The sequence below is a fragment of the Phyllobates terribilis genome, unplaced genomic scaffold (genome assembly GCF_046119375.1).
Source record: "Phyllobates terribilis strain yellow unplaced genomic scaffold, ASM4611937v1 Scaffold_3__8_contigs__length_932513732, whole genome shotgun sequence".
NCBI classification, from domain to species: domain Eukaryota; kingdom Metazoa; phylum Chordata; class Amphibia; order Anura; family Dendrobatidae; genus Phyllobates; species Phyllobates terribilis.
The window spans coordinates 793678168-793698203 of NW_027362763.1; the positions used below are offsets into that span (position 1 = coordinate 793678168).

The following is a 20036-nucleotide window of genomic DNA, read 5'->3' on the forward strand; positions in this document are numbered from 1 at the left end:
AGCTTTGCAATTTTATTTATAAAGGTTAAGGCTTTGTGCACATAGCCATGGTAAATATCTTTGTAAATGTCAAGTCCTGTATGGCACAAACTTGTGGCCAGTCAGAAGAAAACTATGATACAAATTAATTAAGACCCACGATGTTTACGACGGCTTGATGGGGGGGGGGTGGGAGTGGCAGAGTCAGATGCATCTGATTCATTAAGAGGTGCATGTCAAGTGGTGTGGGCTTCCGCGTGCCGTGCCACAAATCTTACGCCAATTGGTGACTGGAGTAAGATTTCTTGCATGAGGAACGCCACAGCTTGTCATGAATTAGACATGCTGTAGCATCACACCCCTGTCGTGCCTCCATCCTTCACCAGTTCTGCCCATTTTGGCCGGGTTAAGCAAAACTGTTGAGAAAACGCCAAAAGTTGCTAAATTCTTGCGCAACTCTGAGTTGTGTAAAACATATGCAACTTTTCAAAGTTTTTCACACTAATTTTTTGGCTTTGATAAATTGGCGCAAAAAAGCAGGAAAGACAGGCACATGGTTTAGTACAAGGTCTTCATCTTGTGTACTATAGATCGTTTCAGCATTGAATTGCGGGAACACAGAAGTATCCAAAAACATTTTGTCTAGACCATTCTTCTACTTTCACAAAAATAGTCCAACTCCACTTCATAAGTCAACAAAGACATTTAGACATTGCTCTTATGTTACTATTCTGCAGGACCTGCATCAACAGAATAGCCTTCCACATTACTATCTCTTTTAATGTTCCTCCCACATAATGGCACCCAGTCATACTTGAACACCCAAGCATCAAAGATTGTTTTTGTAGTGGTATGGTGGAGCGAGGGTTACTGCAGGTTGTACGCATGTCGCAAGAGGTGGGTCTTCAGGTGCTTTTTGAAGATTTGAACAGTAGGCGAGGGTCAGAAATGGTGGGGTAGAGAGTTCCAGAGAAGGGGTGATGCACGGGAGAAATCTTGTATAATATAAGCCTGCAAGGGTAGCGTCCTTTTCCCTCTGTACCAGTCTATCATTGTTAATTTGTTTACTGTAAGTGATATCTGTATTTGGTATGTAACCCTATCTTATGTACAGCACCATGGAATCAATGGCGCTACATAAATAAATAATAATAATAAAATAATAATAGTATGCGATTGTGGGAAGAGGAGATAAGAGGGGAGTAGAGAAGGAGATCTTGTCAGGATCGGAGGTTGCGTATAGGTAAGTACCGCGAGACTAGGTCACAGATGTATGGCAGAGACAGGTTGTGGATGGCTTTGCATGCCAAAGTTAAGGTTGTGAACTGGAGTTTCTGGGCAATGGGGAGCCAGTGACGGGATGGACAGAGAGGAGAGGTCAGGGAATAGCGAGGGGACAGGTGGATTAGCGGGCAACAGAGTTTAGGATAGATTGGAGGAATGCAATAGTGTTAGAAGGGAGGCCACAGAGCAGGAGGTTGCAGTCGTCGAGAAGGGAGCTGATGAGGGAATGCACTAGTGTTTTTGTAGATTCGTGGTTGAGGAATGTGTGGATCCGGGAGATTTTTTTTTTACTTGGAGTCGGCATCTTCCTCACACTGATCCTTTTTCCTCCCACCATTCCGAGTGCCCTTAGACAACTGATCCCACACTTGGACACTCCGAAGAGCTGTTTTGCTCGTCTTTCCATTTATAGATTCTGGCCTCTTGCTCGTTCCGTTCGGAAGTGGAAAGAGCTTGGATATGTGGTTTGAAGGAGAGATTAGAGTGCAGGGTTACCCCAAGAGCTGTTCACTTTTCCATCGATAGATTCGGGTCTCGACCAGCCAGCTTCGAGCAGGGCAACAGAAGATCGCATGTAGCGATTTGAGCCGCCATGGTCACCCGAAGATGACGGTGGGAAAGTGCGATTACTGTCGCAAGAGGTGGATAATGATGAGACACAATGGATAGAAAGTCAGGAGGAGGACCAGGGTGTGGAAGTGGAAGATGCGATGGACGATGAAGTCACTGACCCAACTTGGCAAGGGGACATGTAGAGCGAGGACAGCAGCACACAAGGGGAGGGAGGCATAGCGCCACAACAGGCAGGGACAAGCAGTGTGGTGGCCACAGACTCAAGGCAGTCAACTGCTCCCCGGAACAACAATAAGACGGAAGTTGCCAGGGCAACTGTTAGATCTTCCCAAGTCAGGTTCTTTTTTAAAAACTGTTCAGATAACCCCAAAAAGGCCATTTGCAACATCTGCTAGGCCAGCATCAGCAAGAGCACCAAAACTACCAGCCTGACCACCACCTGCATGCTCAGGCACATGACAGCAAAGCACCCAACTAGACCGAACACCAAGGTCCAGAAACAGTGTCTGCGGGTGACACCACTGCCTCTTCCGCTGTTGTGCGTGAACACCAATCCCCTGTCCATGGTGCATGCGAAGATGCCTCACGCCCTGCACCTGTCGTTGTAGACTTGCAACCATCACCGTCCACGTCCTTGTCCTTTTGCAGCATTCTGTTGTCCCTTTCAGAGTCCTTGGAATGCAAGCATAAGTATGCAGCCAAACACCCACCCACAGGCTGCAATACTAAACTGACACATTTCTGGACTGCTTGCACTTGAAAAGTTGCCTTTTAAGCTCACGGAGGCGAAAGCTTTCCACAACCTCATGGTGGTGGCAGCCAGGAGTCCATACTCGGTCCCCAGCTGCCACTATTTCTCCCGGTATCGTCTCCGTCTTTCACAAGCGCGGGTCCCAGAACATTACCTGTGCCATCCCCAGTGCACTTAAGTGGGAAGGACCGCCTAACTACAAACACTTGGACAAGTGAATGTGGCCAGGGACGGTATGGAGCCAGTCCATAGTAAAAAAAAAAACAGCCATAGAGTGTCCGGGAACCTTCCCACACACTTTTCTTAGCACAGGCTGCTTCTCGGCAGGGTTGGATGGGCCAACTAGAAAACCGGAGAATCCTCCAGTGGGCCCTGGCTTCTCCATCAGGAGAGTTCATAGCGCAAACCTTGCAGGTTGTGATGATGATGAAGCCATCCATCTCCTTAGTTTTCTGTTACTTGGAATGCAAGCACAAGTATGCAGCCAGCCACCCACCCACAGGTCGCAATACTAAACTGCCACATTTCTGGACTGCTTGCACTTGAAATGTTGCCTTTTAGGCTCGTGGACACAACCTCATGGTGGCGGTAGTCGGGTGTACATACTTGGTCCCCAAGCTGCCACTATTTCTCCCAGTATCGTCTCCGCCTTCCACAAGCGCGGGTCCCAGAAGATTACCCGTGCCCTCCCCAGTGCACTTAACTGGGAAGGACCGCCTAACCACAAACACATGGACAAGTGAATGTGGCCAGGGACTGTTCATCTTACTGACGCATTCTACTGGGTTAATATTGTGGAAACCGGGACCCAGTGGGACCCTGGGATGGAACACGTCCTCCCGATGCAGAGGATTGCAGGTCCTGGGTCAATCAGGGTGGCCCCTACATTCTACAGCTCCTGCACCACCTCCTCCTCCTTCTTCTCTTCAGCCTCCATCTCCATCACTTGATTCATTTTTCAGGACATATTCCAGATTATTTACTTAAACTTCGTGTGTGCCAATAACAATAAGCAGGACTGCATGCTTAGGCGACAAACCGCACACCATTGCAGAGCTGTTGAAAGCTGTATCAGAGAACCTGGTGGCAGCTCTGAAGCTAGGCAAGCTTGCACATGTACCATGCCTGTCCCATGTGCTCAACTTAGTGGTTCTGCGGTTTCTCAAAATCTACACGGATCTGCCAGAGCGGCTTGTGAAAATACACCGCTTGTGTGCCCATTCAGGAAACTCAGCTGCAGCTTCCGCTGCACTGGTAGGGCTTCAACAGCGTTTGCAGCTTCCAGCTCACCAACTGGTGTGCGATGTGACTACGTGTTGGAAATCAGCGTTGCAGATGTTTGGAATGATTTTGAGCAGCAGAGAGCAGTTGTTGAGTACCAGCTTCATCACGTCTGTCGGCATTCAGATCTGCCTGCGCACATAAGAGCGGATGAGTGGGCATAGATGTCTGACATCTGTGCCCTCCTCCAAAAATTTGAGGACTCCACCAAGATGGTGAGCGGCAATGATGCCATAATTAGCGTCACCATCCCGCTTCTCTGTCTACTGAAACGCTCGTTGCTCACAATTAAAGACAAGGCATTACAGACAGAGCAAGGAACTATACAAGGTGATGCTACCCAGCCCAGCCTCATCTCATCTCAACGCAGATTGGGTGATAATGAGGAGGCGGAGGAGGAAGAGAACATAGACAGTCATACTCTTGGTGAGAACAGGGAAGTCTTGGCTGTTGGCAGTCTGGCACACAAGGAAACTTTAAGTTCCCCTGCCTTTACAATGACCATTGCGTTGTACACATTTTGGGCATTACAGAAAACTGGCACGGCACAAGAGAATTCTTGGAGACGGAGAGGTGAGGTTCTGATTAAGGAGGATATCAGTCTTAGATCAGTTGCAGAAAGGAGGGCACAGGAGGGGTGATACACAGAAATGAGGGAAGAGATATAGGCCGGTGCAGAACTGTGGACAGCTTGGTGGGTGAGAGAGATGAGTTTGTAATGTATTCTGTAGTGATTGTTTAACCTAACCCATGCAATGACTGGCACATGGTAGAGGCGTTGATGAAACGGCTTGATAGAAATACGAACCTGGCTGCTGCATTCAGAAGGGATTGGAGAGGAGACAGTTTGTTTAGAGGGAGACCGATTAGAAGAGAGTTGCACTAGTGAATAAGAGCGACACTAAGAATTTTTGCAGTATCAAAGGTGAGAAAAGGTCGACTTCTGGAGAAGTTTTTAAGCTGCAGGTGACATGAGCGAGTGAGTGATTTTCCACATTGAATAAAGGAAAGTTGTGTGTTAAATATGACTCCAAGATAGCATGCGTGCCGAGCGGGAGTTATGGTGGCAACACCTAAAGGAAATTGCAGTCAGGTATAGGTAGGTTAGTAGAGGGAGGAAACTGAAGGAGCTCATTTTTGGAGATATTAAGTTCAGGCACTTGTTGAAGAATTATAACAAAAAAAAAATTCCCATTTGACAACGCTGGCGGAGTTTCTGGTGTTTATGATTAGAGATGAGCGAATATATCAATATTCGTTTCGGATTACAATCGCCATTTTTGCAATATTCGCCAATGTAATTGTCGAATATTCGCTGAACATTGCCGAACGCCATTGGATTCAATGGGCGCCAAAACCAAAAGTATACACAACACCTTCAAAAGGGACCAAAAGCTGCCAAAACACATTAATTTAGGGGCAGTCACAAGAAAAGTGGCATCAATTGACCCAGAGTACAGTAGTATAATTATTATTATTTATTATTATAGCGCCATTTATTCCATTGCGCTTTACATGTGAAAAGAGGTCACTGACTGGTACAAGAGCAGAGAGGACCCTGTCCGTGAGATCACACAAACAATCTATAAGGGATGGGTGAGGATACAGTATGTGAGGGTACAGCTGGTTGTGCAGTGGTATGGTGGAGCGAGGGTTACTGCAAGTTGTAGGCTTGTCGGAAGAGGTGGGTCTTCAGCTTCCTTTTAAAGGTTTCAACAGTAGGCCAGAGTCTGATATGTTGGGGTACAGAGTTCAAGAGTAGAAGGGATGCACAGGAAAAATCTTGTATGCAATTGTGGGAAGAGGAGAGAAGCTGAGAGTAGAGAAGGAGCTCTTGTGAGGATCAGAGGTTGCATGCAGGTATGTACCGGGAGACTAGGTCAGAGATATATGGAGCAGACAGGTTGTGGATGGCTTTGTATGTCATGGTTACGGTTTTGAACTGAAATCTCTGGCCACTGGGGAGCCAGTGAAGGGATCATAGATTGCAATCTCATAGATTGCTGGAGCCAGTCCACAATAAAAAAGTTGCCATAGAGTGTCCGGGAACCTTCCCACAGACTTTTCTTAGCCAGGACTGCTTCTCGGCAGGGTTGGATGAGTCCACCAGAGAACTGGAGACTCCTTTGGTGGGCCCTGGATTCTCAATCAGAAAAGTTCATAGTGCTGAGGTGAGGTTGTGATGATGATAGAGGCCACCATCTCCTTAGCTTGCTGCTGGTACTTTTCTATGGGAATCAGCTTGGCTCCAACCAGCCTGGAATATTTTCAGTGAACTATGGCACAAAGCCATGGAACCACAGTGCTGCAGTGCCCACAGCACCAGTAGTGAAGCCATACACAATTTCCTTTTCTTCTGCCCAAATACATTAGTTTCTCACAAAGGAGCTGAAGATACTGAGAAGCAGTAGGTGCAAGTTTCTCCAGCATGTTAGATATCAGAGAGAGAACAGAGATGGCAGCACAGTGGCTCAGTGGTTAACACTGAAGCCTTGCAGCACTATGGTCCTGGGCTCAAATCCACCAAGGATAACATCTGTAAGAATTTTGTATGTTCTCCCCATGTTTGCGTGGGTTTTCCCCTCAGTAAAAAAGCAGCCATAGAGTGTCCGGGAACCTTCCTACAGACTTTTCTTAGCCAGGGATGCTTTTCGGCAGGGTTGGACGGGCCCACCAGAAAACCGGAGACTCCTTCGGTGGGCCATGGCTTCTCCTTCAGGAGAGTTCATAGTGCCGAGGTGAGGTCGTAATGATGATAGAGGCCACCATCTCCTTAGCTTGCTGCTGGTACTTTTCTATGGAAATCAGCTTGGTTCCAACCAACTTGGAATTTTTCCAGTGAACTATGGCACGACGCCATCTTATTAACAGTGCCCTCAGTACCAGTAGTGAAGCCATCCACAATTTCCTTTTCTTCTGCCAAAATACACTAGTTTCTCACAAAGGAGCTGAAGATACTGAGTGGCAGTAGGTGCAAGTTTCTCCAGCATATTAGATATCAGAGAGAACAGAGAGGGCAGCACAGTGGCTCAGTGGTTCGCACTGAACCCCTGCAGCACTGGGGTCCTGGGTTCAAATCCTGCCAAGGACAACATCTGCAAGGATTTTGTATGTTCTCCCCATGTTTTCATGGGTTTCCCCCTCTGTAAAAAAGCAACCATAGAGTGTCCAGGAACCTTCCCACAGACTCTACTTAGCCAGGGCTGCTTCTTGGCAGGGCTGGGTGGGCCCTGGCCTCTCCATCAGGAGAGTTCATGATAGCGTAAACTTTGCAGCTGCTATGGGGCTCTTGAGTGGGGGAGAAAGGTGGGCCCTCAGAATTAAATCCTATGATGGGCCCAATGTTTTTCAGTCTGGCACTGCTTCTCATTGAGAATTGTATTTCACCACAGCTATATTCTTTAGCTCGGTGAAAGGACTGGCATAGAGGGAAATCGTATCTACTCCGTCTGTCATTTCTACGCCACCTGGTTCCGCCAATTGTCATACACGACCATGCCTGGCTGTATGTTCAGCAGTGAGAGCCACAGGTCAGGCTGCTGTGTTACAGTATGGATAGCATATTACATCGATCCAGCCAGGTATTATTGCCTTATACTGCATGCTCCTGGTGCTGCCCAAAAAAATTTAAAATCTATTCTTTTCCCTATCGATAACGCTGCTTGATGCATTTACAATAGGGACAGGTACTGCTAGGTGGTGTCATCACCAGCTACAGATGAGTGATCATTCTGGTCGCATAAATGTCTTCCACAGTTTTTTTTTGTCAGTCCGTAAAAGTGGCGTAATACTCTGACAGCATTGTTCACAGATATGCTATTTGTCAGCAGCAAACTGTGAATAGTTTGAACCCACAACTTCAATACGTTAAATGGAGTGTAATATTTGACACGCTCACAATAATTGCTGGATTATTAGGGCAGTCATATGGGATAAAGTCTAATGGCCACGGTTTCAGGCAGGCGCCTAATAGTATGGTATTTGTCAGCGACCAAGTGTCAATTGATTCAACAAAACACAGGTGGCTGTCTTTAAATGGAGTAGAAAATTTGGCACGCTCCACAAAATTTCGGTTTTATTGTGGAAGTCATATGGATCACGTGCATCTGATCATTGAAAAAAGAACCTCTGCTTCCACAATACCAAAATATGAATAAAACTTTAAAAATCTGGCTGCATTCTGCGAACAAGCAAATGGAGCTGTAAAATGGTGTACATTGGCACACTGCTACAATCTATAAATGGAGGACAATATTTTCCACGTTCAATACAAATGGCTGGATTTGAACTGCAGTTATATGTGATACGTGTGACGGAGAACCACAGTTTTAAATAGCAGGCCTGTAGTTTACTAATACTATTCTTCACAGAGACCTAGTGTGAATAGCTTGACAGACACACTGCAACGGAATGGAAGGCAGAAATGGCTGATTTTGTAACGCTGTTATATGTGATATGTCTGAAAGAGAACCATGGTTTTAAATAGCAAGCCTGTAGTTTACTAATACTATTCTTCACAGAGACCTAGTGTGAATAGCTTGACTGACACACTGCAACAAAATGGAAAAGGAGGCCAATATTTTCCATGTTTAGTTCAAATTTATGGATTTTTATCGCTGTAAAATGGAAAAGATCTGGCTGCAGTGCTAACAAGCAAATGGAGCAGAAAAATGGTATATTCTGGATTGCTTTTTAAGCAAATAACCAGGATTAAGATAAAAAAAAATTTGCCCTGGCCCCTGATACCTGGGGCTATGTCTACAGTCATGGCCAAAAGTATTGAGAATGAGACAAATAGTAATTTTTCCAAAGTTTACTGCTTCATTTTTTGTAATGGCAATTAGCATATACTCCTGAATGTCAAAGAGTGATCAGCTGAACAGCAATTACTGTACTTGCAAAGTCAATATTTGCCCAGAAAATGAACTTTAACCCCAAAACACATTTCAACATCATTGCAGTCCTGCCTTAAAAGGAGCTGCTAACATCGTTTTAGTGATTGATCCATTAACACAGGTGTGGGTGTTGATGAGGACAGGGCTGGCGATCAATCAGTCATGATTAAGTAAGAATGACATCACTGGACACTTTAAAAGGAGGCTGGTTCTTGGTATCATTGTTTCTCTTCAGTTAACCATGGTTATCTCTAAAGAAACACGTGCAGCCATCATTGCACTGCACAAAAATGGCCTAACAGGGAAGAGTATCGCAGCTACAAAGATTGCACCTCAGTCAACAATCTATCGCATCATCAAGAACTTCAAGGAGAGAGCTTCCATTGTTGTCAAAAAGGCTCCAGGGCGCCCAAGAAAGACCAGCAAGCGCCAGGACCGTATCTTAAAACTGTTTCAGCTGCGGGATCGGACTACCAGCAGTGCCGAGCTTGCTCAGGAATGGCAGCAGGCTGGTGTGAGTGCTTCTGCACGCACTGTGAGGTGGAGACTCTTTGAGCAAGGGCTGGTTTCAAGGAGGGCAGCAAAGAAGCCACTTCTCTCTAGAAAAAACATCAGGGACCGACTGATATTCTGCAAAAGGTACAGGGAGTGGACTGCTGAGGACTGGGGCAAAGTCATTTTCTCTGATGAATCCCCTTTTCGATTGTTTGGGACATCTGGAAAACAGCTTATTCGGAGAAGAAGAGGTGAGCGCTACCACCAGTCTTGTCTCATGCCAACTGTAAAGCATCCTGAAACCATTCATGTGTGGGGTTGCTTCTCAGCCAAGGGAATTGGCTCACTCACAGTCTTGCCTAAAAACACAGCCATGAATAAAGAATGGTACCAGAATGTCCTCCAAGAGCAACTTCTTCCAACCGTCCAAGAGCAGTTTGGCGCCCAACAATGCCTTTTGCAGCATGATGGAGCACCTTGCCATAAAGCAAAGGTGATAACTAAATGGCTCATGGAACAAAACATAGAGATTTTGGGTCCATGGCCTGGAAACTCCCCAGATCTTAATCCCATTGAGAACTTGTGGTCAATCATCAAGAAAGGGGTGGACAAACAAAAACCAACAAATTCTGGCAAAATGCAAGCATTGATTATGCAAGAATGGACTGCTATCAGTCAGGATTTGGTCCAAAAGTTGATTGAGAGCATGCCAGGGAGAATTACAGAGGTCTTGAAGAAGAAGGGGCAACACTGCAAATATTGACTTGCTGCATTAACTCATTCTAACTGTCAATATAACCTATTGGTACTCATAATATCATTGCAATTATATTTCTGTATGTGATATAAACATCAGACAAACACTAATGAAAACCAGAGGCCAGCAGATCATGTGAAAATATAATTTTGGTGTCATTCTCAAAACTTTTGGCCATGACTGTACAAATAATTGTCACAGCAGGATCACTCAGAAGTTGAACATGCAATGGACCCTCTTGTGCTGTATCATGCACTGCAGTCTGTCACATACCCTGCCTGCCTTGGTTTTTAAGCAAATAACCAGGATTAAAATAAAAAAAAAATTTCCCTGGCCCCTGATATATGGGGCTATGACTACAAATATACAGTTAGGTTCATATATATTTGGACAGAGACAACATTTTTCTAATTTTGGTTCTAGACATTACCACAATGAATTTGAAACAAAACAATTCAGTTGCAGTTGAAGTTCAGACTTTCAGCTTTCATTTGAGGGTATTCACATTAAAATTGGATGAAGGGTTTAGGAGTTTCAGCTCCTTAACATGTGCCACCCTGTTTTTAAAGGAATCAAAAGTAATTGGACAATTGACTCCAAGGCTATTTCATGGACAGGTGTGGGCAATCCCTTCGTTATGTCATTCTCAATTAAGCAGATAAAAGGCCTGGAGTTGATTTGAGGTGTGGTGCTTGCATTTGGAAGGTTTTGCTGAGATGTAAACATGCAGTCAAAGGAGCTCTCCATGCAGGTGAAACAAGCCATCCTTAAGCTGCAAAAACAGAAAAAACCCATCCGAGAAATTGATACAATATTAGGAGTGGCAAAATCTACAGTTTGGTACATCCTGAGAAAGAAAGAAAGCACTGGTGAACTCATCAATGCAAAAAGAACTGGGCGTCCACAGAAGACAACAGTGGTGGATGATCGCAGAATAATCTCCATGGTGAAGAGAAACCCCTTCACAACAGCCAACCAAGTGAACAACACTCTCCAGGAGGTAGGCGTATCAATATCCAAATCTACCATAAAGAGAAGACTGAATGAAAGTAAATACAGAGGGTTCACTGCACGGTGCAAGCCACTCATAAGCATCAAGAATAAAAAGGCTAGACTGGACTTTGCTAAAAAACATCTAAAAAAGCCAGCACAGGTCTGGAAGAACATTCTTTGGACAGATGAAACCAAGATCAACCTCTACCAGAATGATGGAAAGAGAAAAGTATAGCGAAGGCATGGTACAGCTCATGATCCAAAGCATACCACATCATCTGTAAAACATGGCGGAGGCATTGTGATGGCTTGGGCATGCATGGCTGCCAGTGGCACTGGGTCACTAGTGTTTATTAATGATGTGACACAGGACAGAAGCAGCCGAATGAATTCTGATGTAGTATTCAGAGCCATACTGTGTGCTCAGATCCAGCCAAATGCAGCCAAACAGATTGGTCGTCGTTTCATACTATAGATGGACAATGACCCAAAACATAAAGCCAAAGCAACCCAGGAGTTTATTAAAGCAAAGAAGTGGAATATTCTTGAATGGCCAAGTCAGTCACCTGATCTCAACCCAATTGAGCATGCATTTCACTTGTTAAAGACTAAACTTCAGACAGAAAGGCCCACAAACAAACAACAACTGAAAACCACCACAGTGAAGGTCTGGCAGAGCATCAAAAAGGAGGAAACACAGCGTCTGGTGATGTCCATAAGTTCAAGACTTCAGGCAGTCATTGCCAACAAAGGGTTTTCAACCAAGTACTAGAAATGAACATTTTATTTACAATTATTTAATCTGTCCAATTACTTTTGGTCCCTTTAAAAACAGGGTGACACATGTTAAGGAGCTGAAACTCCTAAACCCTTCATCCAATTTTAATGTGGATACCCTCAAATGAAAGCTGAAATTCTGAACTTCAACTGCATCTGAATTGTTTTGTTTAAAATTCATTGTGGTAATGTCTAGAACCAAAATTAGAAAAATGTTGTCTCTGTCCAAATATATATGGATCTAACTGTATGTAAGAACAGCAACAGCAGACAGAAAGTTCAATGGACCCTCTTGTGCTGTATCATGTACTGCAATCTGCCACATACACTGCCTGCCTGCCTAACTCCTGCTATCACCACTGAATAGATGCAGCTGGATTAGTCTTTAAAAGGACTGTTAGTTCAGATGGATATATATATATGTTGTGGAATACCTATACTAACTATAAACAAGCAAATATCTCCCTGACTCAGCAGCAGCTCGCCCTACTCTGCCTATTTCCGGGGTAGACTGTGACGAGCATAGCGGCGCCAGGTCTTATATAGATCTGATGACGCTGTGTGGCCAGCCAATCACTGTAATGCTCACAACCAACATGGCTACGGAATTACAGTGTGTGGCAAGCAATCCTTGCATGTTCATTGGCTCTCTAAAGAGCGCCAAACATGCAGGGCGGGGACCCGAGTTCCCGCCTGAGCAACCCGGAAATACTCGCCCAGCTTGATGAGCACCATGATGCGTGGGCAAGTACCGAGCAGTGGAGCGCACCTTTGCTCATCACTAGCCATGGGTAATCATTCTTAAGCAGCAGATACACAAAAATGGATTACAGAAAGTGGGGGGAGGTTATTTGTCTCTTTACTCCTTTTCTCCTGTTGGTCCATCTACATACAGACATAACAGAGAGCCCAGCTTTTACTTTGAGCATACAACGTTATTTGACAACGAAAGTGACATTGCATGCCGGAAACTTTGACGGAAAGGAAGTTCCAGCATCTGTGGTGCTAGCAGAATGCCAAGTAAAAGAAACAGAATACTCAAAATAATTGCACAGCAAGTTGCTGGATATTAGAATTGAAAAAGTGTCTTGACATAATTGTCTGTTATTTTTCACCAAGTTTTAACTTATAGAGAATGAGTGGAGCCACCTATGCTACAGGTTCTGTGTGAAAGCACAAGAATGCTTTGAATAACTGGTTAAATACTTAAACATTTATTTGAGAAGCTGTTATACCCCAAAGATATACCTGGCTTAAATATAAGTAGGGAAGACTTTGAATAGGAGTATCATAAATCAATCTTACACATATAAATCATAGGATGTCAAAAGGTGTATATCCCTGTAGATCCTCATTTTGTTTAAAGGGGTTGTCCAGCTTTAGGGTATACATCTGCAGTCAGTCTATGTGACTGCAGCCTTGTGGATCCTCACATTGTGCACACTGCACTCTGTGAGGATTCTCCGGTACCAGGAACGGCGGGTGAGTGACCACAAGTATGTGATTTGCATATATGTGGATAGGTGCCAACTACATGGGTGCAACCTACCTCACTCAATGCAAGTGTATTGAGCAAGGGGGGACACAGTCTAATCAAAATATGGCCAGAAATATGTAAATTACATACTTGCAGTCACATGACCGCACGCTCCCAGCGCTGCCACTGTATAATCTTTACAGTGCAGTGCACACTCTGTGTGGGTTCATAAGTCTGTAGACAAATAGAGAAACTGCAGACCTGTACCCTAAGGTCGGACAACCACTTTAATGGTAGAACTGTGATTCTGACTGCACCATTCCACTTAATCTGCCCTGACTAAAGTCATCACTGACCTACTAACTGCCAAATCCAAGTGACACTACTCTGTCCTCCTCCTGGACCTGTCATCTGCCTTTGACACAGTAGATCATCCCCTCTTACTACAGACTCTCTCACCTATTGGCATCACAGAGTTGGCCCTGTCTTGGATCTCATCATACCTAAAGACTGGACATTCAGCGTCTCCCACTCACACACCACCTCCTCATCTCGACCCCTATGTGTCGGTGTCCCCCAAGGTTCAGTTCTAGGGCCCCTGCTCTTCTCCATCTACACCTCCAGCCTGGGACAGCGCATAGTCTCACGGCTTTCATTAACACACAGATCTACCTCTCTGGTCCTGATATCACCTCCTTACTAACCAGAATCCCACAATGTCTGTCCGCTATCTCATCCTTCTTCTCTGCTAGATTTCTAAAACTTAACATGGATAAAACTGAATTCATCATCTTTCCCCCATCTCACTTAACCCTCCCATCTGACCTATCCATCAAGGTCAATCGCTGCCCACTCTCTCCAGTCCCACAACCTCACTGCCTACGGGTAACCCTTGACTCTGATCTCTCCTTCAAACCACATATCGAAGCCCCTTTCACTTCCTGCTGACTCCAACTCAAAAATATCTCCTGGATCCACACATTCCTCAACCAAGTATCTGCAAAAACACTAGTGCACGCCCTCATCATCTCCCGCCTCGACTACTGCAACCTCCTGCTTTGTGGTCTCCCCTCTAACACTCTCGCACCCCTCCAATCTATACTAAACTCTGCTGCTTGACAAATCCACCTGTTCCCCCGCTATTCCCTGGCCTCTCCTCTCTGTCAGTCCCTTCGCTGACTCCCCATTGCCTAGTTCAAAATATTAACATTAGCATACAAAGCCATCCACAACCTGTCTCCTCCATACATCTGTGACCTAGTCTCCCAGTACATACGAGCACGCACCTCCGATCCTCTCAAGATCTCCTTCTCTACTCCCCTCTTATCTCCTCTTCCCACAATCGCATCCAAGATTTCTCCCACGCATCCCCCCTACTCTGGAACTCTCTACCCCAACATATCAGACTCTCGCCTACTGTAGAAACTTTCAAAAGGTACCTGAAGACCCACCTCTTCCGACAAGCCTACAACCTGCAGTAACCCTCGCTCCACCATACAACTGCACGACCAGCTCTACCCTCACCTACTGTATCCTCACCCATCCCTTGTAGATTATGAGCCCTCGCGGGCAGGGTCCTCTCTCCTCCTGTACCAGTCACTGACTCATTTTGGTTCAAAATTATTGTAATTGTTTTTGCTATGTATACCCCTATCGCATGTAATGTGCCATGGAATAAATGGCACTATAATAATAAATAATAATAATAATAATATGAATGCTTTTTCGCTCAAGGATCATTAGAAAATAAAGATATCACAGCTTGCTGCATAGCCGGGACCCTCAGAAATTTGCAGTAATTTATTTCCTATGCAGCACCATCCCAGGAGAAATGTAGCATTACACTGTACTTATTGAAATCAATAGGTTGCCTGTGTTATACATAGTCGCCATATCCTCAAGAGGGAAAGTGTTGCTTTTGGTAGCCACTCTTTGCTCTGACTACTATCTACTATCTACTATCCCCTTCTATATCGAACCATCTAATATCTTCTTCTATATCTAACCATCTAATATCCCCTTCTATATCGAACCATCTAATATCTCCTTCTAACTCATGAATCCCTAGTAGGATAAATAAAGTCGGATTTCCTAACCAGACCTCACTTTGAAACCACAGTGAATTTGCATTTAACTTACGGCTCATCTTGAACCAATAAAATATGTCAAAAAATCTAGGCTGTCAACTTATTGGTCATGTCATGTCTCATGGGTTACTCACATTGTGCTCATGCTATGCTTTTAATAGGCAGCACAGTTTTTAATAATAGCCTAAGGCGTGCTTTGATGTAATTCATTTTAGTAGAGGGTACTTGGCATAGAAACATTGAGAAAAAATGCTCTAAGCTGAAGCTTATCATAAATGACCTACAAAAGTGTGCCACCCCCATGGTTTTATCTTCTAGAGCATCAAATATTGGAACCTCCTTCTTCTAATTACTGCAAGAGAGCAGATATCACTTATTTCCACCTGCTTTGCAGTCTGAACTGATGACGGCTACTAGTGGGCAACCTGCTGCTCTTCATCTGTTCGTAATTGGCAGAACATCTTTAGAGTTAGAGTGCAATACCCATAGGAAAGACCCAAGTGGCTTTAAAACCCTTTAACAAATTCATTTAAAAGAAACTATTATATAATATTTAACCTTTTATCTTTGATCCTAAGAATGGTGTCAAAATTTACTTGGCGTGCAATCATCAGTGAACTTTATGGTAGCAGTGAACCATCAATCTCCAGGGCATTACAAAATATATAATTGTTTATTATACTTTGCTTATATGGCACCATCATAGACATTATCATTGCTGTCCCCATTGGGGCTCACAATCTAGATTCCCTATCAGTATGTATTTGGAACGTGGGAGGAAGCTGGAGTTTCCGGTGGAAACCCACACAAACACAGGGAGAAGATACAAACTCCTCGCAGATGTTGACCTTGGTGGGATTTGAATCCAGGTCCACAGCGCTGCAAAGCAACAGTACTAACCACTGAGCCACCATGCTGGTATTACATTTACCTATACTTCTCTTCTTCATTTCTGCAGTTCCCTCAGAGATTAGTGGGTGGGAGATGAGATCTTTGAGGAAAGGAAATCAAGCCACAACTTTAGAGTTCATTTTCAGATTTTTTTTTTTTTAATTAGTAAATGTGTCACTCTAATTTTCTCATTATTGAGTGTTTTTTTTTTAAACTGATACGATTATATTTGTTTCATATTTATAAAATATTAAATCATTTCAAATTCACTAGAAATGCAGATGTGAATATTTATTTACAAATTATGCAGTATTACTAAATTGCTAATTTAGCATCTAAGATCCTAATCAACATACATGACCTACTGTCAATGGAAGCGCATCGCAGAGCTGCTCGTACAGGATGTTGGAGAAGACTGTAGCACTGAAACGGTTACACTGAGAATCATTACATCACTGCAATCGCTGCTAGGAAGCTACCACTCAACCCCAGCTAATGTTACCATCAGGAAAGTAATCTGATTGAACCGATATACTGTAAATCCACATCAGATGAGTGCAATGACAGCCTGGAACCTAAGGATATAGACTTATTTATTTTTTATAAAATAGAGATATGGGCTGAAAATTGCACTTTGTACTGAGCTTGGACTGTTTTTTTCGCTCGCGTTCAATCTATCTCTGGATTGTCTGACAGCACAAACACCTTCACACCAGAAACTGATTTAATTCTCGTAGATTCAGCCAAAGATGTCATTGGGTTTGAGAAGAAAGCCCCATCAAACCTGCCCCACGACACCGTACCAATGTGCTCTTGACACATTACGTAATGATTAGACTGGGCTGCGAGGTGTGAGAGTCACCAAGATGCTGTATTTTTAGACTGCAAGTAAATCCTTTTAACTCTTCAGGAGCTTCAGGAATGAAATTGCTTAGCTGTAAAAAGCAGCGATGTAATATTGAAATGAGATGAAGGATGGATTCACATAGATTTATGAAGCCTAATGATAAAAAAAAGATTAAAGCAATAATTTTAAACTGATTCTTAAAGAGACAGGAAAAATATATCTTTGTACCATGTTAGCCAATGGATAGAAAAATGTTACAATTTGAGAATCCTCAGTAGTTGATACCTTTTAATGGCTACTAGTTTGCAATTTGTTACCATCTTTTCAATTAGCCATTAAAAGGTATCAACCGCTGAGGACTCTCAAATGTTAATATTTTTCTTAAAGGGGCAGCATTGCTTTTTAGTTGTGAATCTCAAACCTGGAGAATCAATTCTACCATCTCTATCCAAGATGATATCCAGCGTTCACTAAGCACAGTAGCACCAACACCATCTGTGGTGGTGTACAATAAGAGGATGATAGACAAGGTGTACATGTGTAGGTATTATATATTTATATATATCAGAATATCACTATTCTCCAGCCCCTTACCTTTAGCCCTCTGATCTCCCCTAGATGTAGCTGCAGTCTCCTATTCACCTCCCGGATCAAATTGCTGTGATCCAACATAGCACTCATCTTGTCAGCCTCTGCTCTTCGGAGCCGGACAATCAGCTCCTCCTTAGTCCACTTCATTAGCTCCTCATCAGAAACCTTGGCAAGGTCTTCCACTGAACTTTCCCCAACAACCTTTGACATTTTTGCTTAGCACTTTTTCTCCACTTTTTGAAATAATACCCAAACTGTGACTCACAGCACAATTTCCCAATACTGCGCTACCGGACGACCCCCAATATCGTCCTCAACAGAGACAAGTAGATCCCTTGGTGACTTCTAGGTCTTGCAAGAAATGACGGATCCCCTCTAGAAAGTCAGTCTTCTTCCAAGCCATTCTATTCACTGGCTGTTTTTTGGCCATCAATTCTTCCTTAGACAAAAGAATAAATCCATAAAACATTAGATTGAAAGCCTATAATAAAAATACCATAGTGATCAGAAAAGCAGCTTGTAGGAATCAATTACTTTACTTCAAAGCATCTGCAGGCTCCTCTCATGTCCTCATGGCTATAGCTTTTACTGCAGTAGAAAGAATGAGAGCATGCAGATGCTGCTGCCGGCATGCCTGTGTGGATCCTGTCCGCTGGGCTGCAGTGGGAATGCTTTTGACTTGGTAAAGAGTTCCATTGCCTGCAGCAGACACAAGACACTCTGGCTGCTGTTGCTGATGCTGATAATACAGCCCAAGTGAGCTGACCCTTTCCCTTTCTTCTTTGCTGACAAATGTGCAGACTAGTTCCAGATCTAGGCTTGTTTACGCCATCTGCTGGCCACTTTTATTAATTTCGCTTTAAATACAATAAATTTGACTCAACAAGGGAAGTTATAAGGATTTTTTCCAGGCTTACTGAATCTATGAAGCTTTTTTTTTATTCGTTTTCATGGCTAAAACAGGGAAGGAATTAAAAAATAGCTACGGTAAGTAGAATTTAATTCTATATAATTACCCTCCTGTTAAGTCTGTATCTAAATCTTATTCTACAACCTATACCAGCAGGCTGCCTTGCACTTGCACTGCCGACTGCATTGGGGATGCAGGTGCAGTCCTGTTTTACATTAGCCTGGCTGGGACATGTGGTCCCAGCCAGACATGGAGTCTGTTTCACACTCAGGATGCTGATAATCTGTTATAATCAGTTCTCTGCTGTGCGCCATGGAAGGGACACCCCCACTCCCACCAGCTAACTGCTAGCTACCAGTTGTAAGTTATACTTTCCCTGGTTCATACTCCTATAATTCAGCACTGATTCTTACTGTTGTATTTCCATCCTTGACCTGGACTTGTGTTTAATTACACAACTGTTTCTTGATTTGACCTTATGGATAAAAATTGACTTGAAGACCCTTGTCTCTGATGCCTTGCTCCACCGGCCAGCAGCCACTCCATGGATGTGTAACTGGGAACTTTGCATATTTTAAGATTTTTTTATAGGGGTTAGAGGATTAACGGGAACCTGTCATGTATAATTACCTGCAGATATGGGATTACTCTGCATGTTAATAATTTTCTAAAGCTGTGTGGCTGCTGCACTGAAAGCTTAGCTATAGAGATAAAATGACTTTTATTCCTGTTGGCAGCCTCTGGCTTTTAGTCATAGACTATGTACTGGCGCAGATTCAGTCACCGCTCAGTACACAGTGAGCTGTGGCTATAACCTTACCCTAGCAATGACAGATTGCTGGTTCAACAGTGCATTAATGCTGAGCCAGTTGTCAGTCAGGTTACAGCCACCGTTCACTGTGTACTGAGCAGTGAATGAGACCATGCCGGCCATGCCTCTATGACTGAAAGCAAAGGGCTGACAGAAGTAATAATGTTCATTTCCTCTTGGCAGCTGGGCTATGAGTGCAGCAACCACAAAGCTTTAAAACGCTATTAACCTGCAGAATAACCCAATATCTGCAGGCTAAAAATATTTGGAGATATGAAAGTTTTCTTTAAGGCAAGGGTTTCCCTGGGACCTGTTGAACGAAGTGGCTTATGCAAAAACCTGTTAGTTGAAGCTCTAATTAGTGCTACCAGCCTTTTACTGTCTTTTCTTCGTCTTCAAAAACATCTTCAAAGCAGCAAATGTAAAAGCACCTAAATGGACTGAAAGTGTATAATTCTGTTGTATAAATAAATCAAATCTATTTAATTCTATTAACATTACATCAGATCTGATGCGCTTCTAGGTATATTATTAATATAACATGTAATTTAAATTTTTGAAAAACATTTAGATTTTCAACTGCGCATTTCTTATAATTTACCAAAATATAATTTTTTGCATCGTTCCTAAAAGTACA

At 43.6% G+C, this 20036-nt stretch overlaps 1 protein-coding gene across 2 annotated transcripts in view; it reads right to left on the minus strand.

The window, feature by feature from the left end:
- The window catches only part of CCDC85A (coiled-coil domain containing 85A), a 635522-nt gene extending 617027 nt beyond the window's left edge, over positions 1–18495 (minus strand). Inside the window, exons 1-2 of one of the 2 annotated variants that reach the window (XM_073672407.1) lie at positions 18218–18495; positions 17682–18117 (exon numbers count right to left, since the gene is read on the minus strand). In XM_073672407.1, the coding sequence (XP_073528508.1) occupies positions 17682–17888 (207 nt within the window). In that variant the 5' untranslated portion in view covers positions 17889–18117; positions 18218–18495. Of the gene's footprint in view, positions 1–17681; positions 18118–18212 lie in introns of both variants that reach the window. The other variant, XM_073672406.1, reaches the window with a different exon arrangement.
- Between the last annotated feature and the right edge of the window lie 1541 nt (positions 18496–20036).